The sequence below is a fragment of the Malus sylvestris genome, chromosome 10 (assembly GCF_916048215.2).
Source record: "Malus sylvestris chromosome 10, drMalSylv7.2, whole genome shotgun sequence".
NCBI lineage: Eukaryota > Viridiplantae > Streptophyta > Magnoliopsida > Rosales > Rosaceae > Malus > Malus sylvestris.
In genome coordinates, this window is record NC_062269.1 from 28,538,646 (window position 1) to 28,546,529 (window position 7,884).

A 7,884-nucleotide genomic window follows, 5' to 3' on the forward strand; every position below is an offset into this window, starting at 1 on the left:
TAGCACGGTTAAGTACTTATTTATTGTCTCTTCAGTGTCGGTTTTATTTGTACACATATCCTAGACGAAGAGCCATCATCATCAAAGGTTGGTGAATGCACATTTTACAGATCAAGAAAAGAGAGTGACAAGGTAAACCAAACAAAGCTCTATTATTTCTGTGTATATATACATATGGAGAATCGTTTCTTCCGCAAAAATACATGGACACCAAACCTAGCGGAAAAACTGTAGATCGTCTCTTGCTCGCATGTAGTATGACCCGGGCTTGTTTTACAAAAGAATCAAAAAAATTATGTAGCCTTTCATCAACAGAAGAAAATCAATAGACCGTCAAATTGTGGGGACGAACTGATCGGCGTCAAAGTTTTGATCCTCAACCGAAAGGGTTTCCATTGGTGATGTTATATAATTATGGTACCTGACAAAAATGTCAAACGTTGGGCTTCCTCTGTCTCGTCTGATTGCTAGGTACCTTCATCTGAAGTGCATTGGACATAGCTCGCAACCTCTTAGTTATCTCGGTAAATGATGGACGGATGTCAGGATCAGGTGACCAGCACTGCTCCATCAGGTTCTTCCACCCGGAATCACACCGTTCAGGAATAGGAGGTCGAAGAATGTTCTTCACAATCCCACCTTTGTTCACAAGTTTCCAAATCAGTAGAAAAAAATGATATAAAGATACAAAGTGTCCCATACTAATCCTAATTCAAAGCAAGGGAAAGATGCTCAAAACAGATACAAAACATATTTTTCTTCAACAAAATTTCTTTTATAAAACTCATTTTATTTCCCCTTCAATCATCACATAGGTGGACCTTCATTCGCAATCAGTACTGATGATAACTAGGTCCACGACATAAACTTACCAATGATGGCACCACAATGCATATTGGCATATGGTTCCTCCCCGGTCAAGATCTCCCATAGTGAAATTCCAAATGAGAAAACATCAACCTGTCAAAGTTAATTCAATGACGTTAATTACTAAACAAACAATTCTAATTCAATAACGTTAATTACTAGACAAACAATTCCTTACATTGCTGACATATATATAAAGTCATACTTACCTTCTCAGAAACCCGGCTGCTGCTGCCATTTAACAGTTCTGGTGCCATCCAAGGAAGAGTTCCTCGCACACCACCAGATACCAAAGTATTGCGTTTGATTCTCGATAAACCAAAATCTCCAACCTAAAAGATCAATCCACAATCACCAGGTATTTAAAAAAAAAATCTTTCATCCAACTCCCCAAGGAAAAAAAATCAAATAAAGAAATATTTTGATATGGGGCTAAAATTTCACATAAAAGGTTCCTTTACAAACATCACATTCTGACTTCTACCCTCCATATAAGAGAAAATTCCCATTGGATCTACCCAATTCGATCAGCCGGGAAACTTTTGGCACAGTAATAGTGTACCTAGTTTTAACAAATTTTCCAATTTTGCATTAAAGACTACAAAGGAAAATGCTTTCTAATAATGTGCTTTTACGTCGATCCCTGAACATGTAACTTGGTTCCAGACTAACTTACCTTGCATATAGGTCGTTGAGGATCCCTCAAGTTGACTAGCAGATTGTCACACTTCAAATCAAAATGAACAATATTCTTTGAATGCAAGTATTCCATGCCAAAAGCAGCATCCATGGCAATTATAAGCTTTCTACGACGGTCAAGTGATCTGCATAAGGAATGCCACGTTCTAAGATATGCATAAAAAACTGTTAAGAAGCAAAAAAGAAAAGAAATGATAGAAAAATTACCTATTCTTTTTAAGTAGGGCATGCCTAAGTGATCCGTTCACCATGTACTCAGTTACAGTTGCCAACGTTCCTCCAGCTCCATCAGGTACTACCCCATATAATGCAACCACATTTGGATGATGGAGAGCTGAAAGGATTTGCGCCTCTCTCCAGAAGTCTTTTGTCTGATACAGCCATATGAACAATCAACTTCACATGCATGTCAAATGAAAATTACAAATTTTCGCAAGAAATTTAAAGATTGTCCATAAGGTACCAAGATATTCCAGATAAAAATGACACCTTTGTTTTAAGGCAGACGGTGTATGTCATAATAGATGCCAGAAGCCAAAGAAAATCATATTACTCTAACATTTAATGTCACGGATTATTGTCATAAAACAACTAAAGATGTTAACTTTCCTCAACACCAACTGTGCAGGTGATGGGAAAAAATAACAAAACAAATTTGTTCAGGAAACCCACCAGACGGTCTTGCTCTGATGATCTTCCTGCAAAACAGCTCTTTTTTATTCGCTTTATAGCAACATCTGTTCCCCGCCATTTTCCATGATAAACAGTTCCATATGTACCAGAACCTAATTCCCGTAATTCTTCAAGATCAGCATTTTTTATAATCTGGACCACATTTAGAAGATTCAGTTGCATGAACAAATTAAACTTTTATAAATACCCACAAAGGAAAAATGCTGCAAAAATGATCTATTCACAAATCAGAGAGCATTTCGGTCATACTATTATCTCAAGGAGCGACCTAATTACCACCTAAAGCAATCAAAGACAATATGAGAAGTTTACACAAGAATGAGTGATTGTTGTCTCATACGTCCCTACACATTCATTTGTTATCAGTGAATATAGTTCTCTCTATAGACCACATATCTACGCACATATATCAAGTCAGAATCTTGACAAAAGTTTTTATCATTCGAAAGTATTGAGCTTTGTATACCTATTCCCTAATGAGAATATAACAGGAGTCAAAACTGCATACTCCAAATTAAGTGTTTAGAGGCAAGAGGAGTATGAACCATCTCTTCTCATCAGGCAAAAATACAATCTTAGGGATTTAGGAGACATGAGAAATTGAAACGGGTATCGTTGCATTTACCAAGAGACAATTCCATCATATGTAATCATCAGATGCCAAACTTTTTTAAGAGAATTAAAAAAATAATGAACTCTCCTCAACATTCACCAACCCCAAGAAACCTCTTCAAGAAATTTTTTATATAGAATGTTGCAACATACGCTGGCAGCAGAAGAGGCTCCAGTCAGCAGATGTGAACTTGTGTACTATGATAAACAAAAACATGTTCTAATCAAGAAGAAACTCAAGACATCAGTGGAATACCTGCAAGCCATAGATGCTGGCTTCCATTTCAGCGATCATTGCATCACTAAATGTTTCATTTTTGTTGTCTTCATCAGCCTTATCATCCTACAAATAAAACAAACAGCAATCCAAAGTTCAAACCTCCAAGTATATACATAACTTTGAAATCTGATACTCTAAACAAACTTCATCAATTTTACCTCATACTCAGAATCTGGATTGATGCTCTCCACCTCTGTTGCAGTAGGAGATATGAGATCACCAATGGGTTCGTCGAAAGCATATGGGGAAACTGGTGATGAAGACTGGATGCCAGAAGTAACACCATTAGTTATGTCTTCCACATTTATCACCGACTCCAACTGCTTTTTATCATTCCTCATTGTTGGGGGTTTTGATTGTGCCAAACAAACATCTTCGACATGTGAGCTCAACTTCTCAACATTCTTATCAGGGTAATTTACAAAGTCATCATCGAGAAGAGAGACCTGTCTTTTAAACACAACATCTTGGGGTGGATTAGGCAACACCATGTGGTCACTCTTTTCCAGCACAGGATCACGAAGAACTGTCATTGGATGCATATTTGCAGAGTTTATAGGCAGGGGTTCTTGGAAACCCATATCCTTTTGACTTGCAACAAGTTGTGGTCGTGCAGGCTCATGGGAAACTGGGCCATTGGACAACCCTGAGATGAGATCAGCCAAAGAATTTTCACCACGAGAATGCTGTTTAGTGCTTGGAAATATGCCTGCAACTTCAGAATTCCTGGCCCCTGAAACATCATGTCCTTGTTCACAACTAGGCATCCCTGCCAAAGCACAGTCCTGATCACTGGCAGTTCTTTGACTCGTAACAAGAAGATCGGCAGGGGTTTTGTCGCACTGGAAGCTTTGTGAATCCTCCACCTTGTTGTTTACCAACGGTTTCAAATTAATTGCTGCAGGAACAACAACCCCAGAGGCAAAAGTAGATGATGGGTTGGGAATAATATTAGGAAATCCATTCCGATAATCAACTCCAGTGGCAGGTGATCTTGTCCCATAAAGGGTTTCATCTTGATGTAAGAAAGGATCCTTTTGATTGACCTTCTTCGTCAGATCCAAAGTCAGAGAATCTTTCTTTTTAGCTGTCCGGCATTTTTCATGGAAATCACCATTACATTTGGGAGTATGTTCATTCTTGCCCAGTGATTCTAAACATGGAGATGAGTTCGGCAAATCCAGTCTGCTCTGCAATCCTATTGACTCCATACCATGTAACTGGTTGTGTAACCGAGGATTCAAAGATTCAATATTGTCACACAGTAGGGTCGGCTTTTCTTGTGAAATACCTGAGTTCAGCAGCGATGACGATTGAGCCTTTGCAAAACTTAAGGGGGACGATGAGCTTATTCCTTCTTGTGAACAGTATACAGACCTCCCTCCATTCTCATGCAGTTTTGAATCGGAATATGCATGATGCATGCCACAATGACAATCAACATAATCATTAGATTCTGACAACATAATCTTTGAATCTTCTTGGTGTGAGATAGGCTCAGGAGGACATATTCTTTCCTCATGCATGGGCCTCTCATGGGAGAATCCATCAAAATCACCAACCTTTTGACCGACAGCTAAAGTAGACATGGGATCTTTGCTGGGATTGTGGTTGAGACTATGTCCTCCATGGTATTGGCCCGGTTGAGCATCATCAGCTTGCTTACGAGGGTGGTGATAGTCCATAACAGTTACTGCCCCCTGTGGATGAATTTTATAACCTTCCATGCTATTGCTGGAATTCTCTTGTGGTGGTTGAGCACTTATAAAAGAACTGCTACTCTCATTACTACCCTGGCATGAGTTTAGACCATATGATTGTAAATGAACACCCTTGGAACCTCCTCGCTGATGCAGAATTAGAGAAAAGGGAGATTGAATGGCAGACCGATTAATATTCTGGGGTTCACTTAAAATTTGATTGGGATGCAAAGCTTTAAGGTCACTCTTAATTTCCATAGAAAATAGGACAGTCTTGGTTCCTTGTTGACTTGCTTCAGTAGTCAAATTCTGCCCTCCACTGTTTTTCCTAGGACTAGGACCTATCATGCCATTTACAGCAGCAACATACTGGTAATCAGGGTTACATTGCTGTATGCTATCCGCCTCAAAGGAAGATGTGTTTTCAGATTCACCTAAAGGAATCAAAAAGATTCGAGGTCTCTGAGAACCCTCATGCCTTTCGAGCCCATGGTACTCCTCCATCATATTTTGAAGATCTTCATCAGAAGACATGGATATAAGAGAATCAAGATCCTCACTTGGGAGCTGGTACTTGATTGTATGAGGCTGGTTGCAAAAACTGGTAGTTTTCTTCACAAGCTCTTCCCATGAAATACTTTTCCTGAAGGAAATAATGCGCGTCTCTCCCCCAACATATCTGAGTTTTCCATCGCTAGGCCTGGGCAAGATTTTTCCACCAAAACTGCAAAGAAACTTCAGCTTCCCAGATTGAGAACTATCCACCGCTCCTGACCCATTGACAGTGTTGGAATGAGGGGACTCAGACATAAATATAGGTAAGGCAGTTGGTCCAAAACCAACTCTGTCAACATTCAGTTCTCCAATAGCCTTCCTTGATCCTTGTCCGCTATCAACCTCCTCCCTGTTGCATCTGCCTAACTTGTCAACACAAGCCTCGCTTTCAATATCTTTACACAACCCTTTTGCCGAGACAAACTCAGACATATCAGATGCACACTCATAATCCAGTCTTCTCAACCCCAGAAGACCAGTACAATCCTGATATCCCAGCTGCTTATTCTTATTATAATTCGACAAAACCCCATTTTCACAATTTTCAACCATATCTGACACAGCAGGAACTCTTCCTGCAGCAGATCGATCCTGAAGAAACTCCATGGAAAATTCCTCACCTGTCTGCACAGAGACATTCTTATGCACATTCTTTACTGTTTTTGGGACAACAAACTTCGCTTCTCTCTGGATCCATTGACCTGATGGGCCAGGCACCTCATTGGCCATGGTATCAAACAAGTGCTCGGACCTACTTAGCTGCATAAGAACAGTCACTCAACTACCTGATACCCTCTCCTTAAAATTGGAAACTTAAAGACCAGGCATACAAATCACTCTTCATATCACAAAAGTTCAACCCGAACACTTCTCTTCCACATACTGATCAAATAAATGTCTTTTTCCATTACAACAAAATTCTCGGCAGACCACAATCAATTTCAGAAACCCTGTACATTATCACCCTATACTTTCATAATCAAGAAGTAATATAGTATCTCTATGATCAAATCACAAAACTGAAACTGCGAAACTCCACCGGTCTATACAGAAAAAAGAATCCCGCTATCTATATATGTTTTATTCAATTTCACCATGTATAATGGCAAAATAATTAGCATTCACATACTGGACTAGAAGAAGCTGAGACCAGCCAACAAGAACAATTCAAAGTCCAAGAACCCAACTTCTCCTAAGAATCTATGATTTCCTGCACAGTCACAGATCCAAAACACAATTTCCCTAAGAACCGATCATTTAAAACAATCCCACATCATTCAAAACAGATAACATGTTGAAAGTAAAGCTAAGCATATAAAAAACAGCACAAAATCAAGAACAAATTCCAAGTGGGCATGCTTACAACTGAGATGGGTACCGATTAAATTCCAAAAAAAATCGAAAGAAATACAGAATTGCGGGGAAATTTTGACATTTTACGGTACCTGTGTGTTGCAGTTGGGTTTTGGGAGCTGGGAAGCTGTCATTTGTGTGAGGGGAGGGAAGGAGGAAGAAAAAATTGGTGGAATTCGGGAAAATTGAGGGAACTGGATTTTGGAGAGATGAAAGGGGAGCGTGGCTTACGCCCTACAGGTTCAATCTCGGGCGTCGGAAAGTGACATTGCCGAGAACTAAGCGGCATCGACCCACCCGAGGTATTGCCTTTTAACTGTATCAATAACAACATATGTAATGTTTATTTTACAAGCGATAAGATAATCTACATTAAAATATTAAAAATTACGGAAGATGAATTCGAACGCAGGACCTTGAATGCAAATGTTCTTAATTAAATGAGTTATAAATCACTTAATATGTATTGTTGTCACTCAGTATTACAGTCAGGTGATATTCTTCTTTATTTGGAATTCGATATTAAATTAGAATGCCCATTTGATAGCTTAACCGAACTCCTTCTCTTTGGTTTAAAAATATTGACGTATTATAAAATTAAAAAACATATGTATTGTTATTTCATTTATTCATTTATTTTATTTTGAATATTCACTTTAATCTTTACATGGAAATCTAATTTTTTATTTTTTTACAAAACGCTATATATTTTAAACTAGTGTAATGAATGGAAGAGATTTGAACTTTAGTGCAAAATAAACTTGCATCTTATCGAAATAAAACGACTACATTTACAGTTCGACTGCTACTAACTACTCTTTTATTGATGTAGATTACTTATAGTAAATGAGTTTGATCTATAGACATGAAAGTGAAACATGAACAAATACTTGGTTTTGAATGTTAATTTGTGAATGCACGATGTTAATTTGTAGCAGTAGCGCGTCTGCGTGCATGGCAACATTGACAAAGTTATAAAATAAGAGAAATTAGGTTCTCATCTCTCTTTTTTCAACTCCATTAATTGAAACCTTATTCATTTTCAATTTTTAATCAAGGTCCCTTGGTTTTAATAAACATCATTAATTGTTTCAGTAATAAAATATTTTTCATATCAAGATAATT

The 7,884-nt window shown here is 38.2% G+C and overlaps 1 protein-coding gene across 2 annotated transcripts; it reads right to left on the reverse strand.

Moving 5' to 3' along the window:
* LOC126584208 (uncharacterized) lies at positions 1–7,068 on the reverse strand. Of its 2 annotated transcripts, none has more exons than XM_050248669.1 (9): positions 6,852–7,068; positions 3,310–6,356; positions 3,128–3,214; positions 2,239–2,391; positions 1,774–1,937; positions 1,544–1,691; positions 1,077–1,199; positions 873–960; positions 1–639 (listed from the first exon to the last, which is right to left on the reverse strand). In XM_050248669.1, the coding sequence occupies exons 2-9, from the start codon at positions 6,169–6,171 to the stop codon at positions 434–436; spliced, it is 3,831 nt and encodes a 1,276-aa protein (XP_050104626.1). In that variant the 5' UTR covers positions 6,172–6,356; positions 6,852–7,068; the 3' UTR covers positions 1–433. The 2 variants fall into 2 exon arrangements, with proteins under 2 accessions (XP_050104626.1, XP_050104625.1); XM_050248668.1 differs by having other exon boundaries at positions 3,310–6,616.
* Positions 7,069–7,884: the final 816 nt, after the last annotated feature.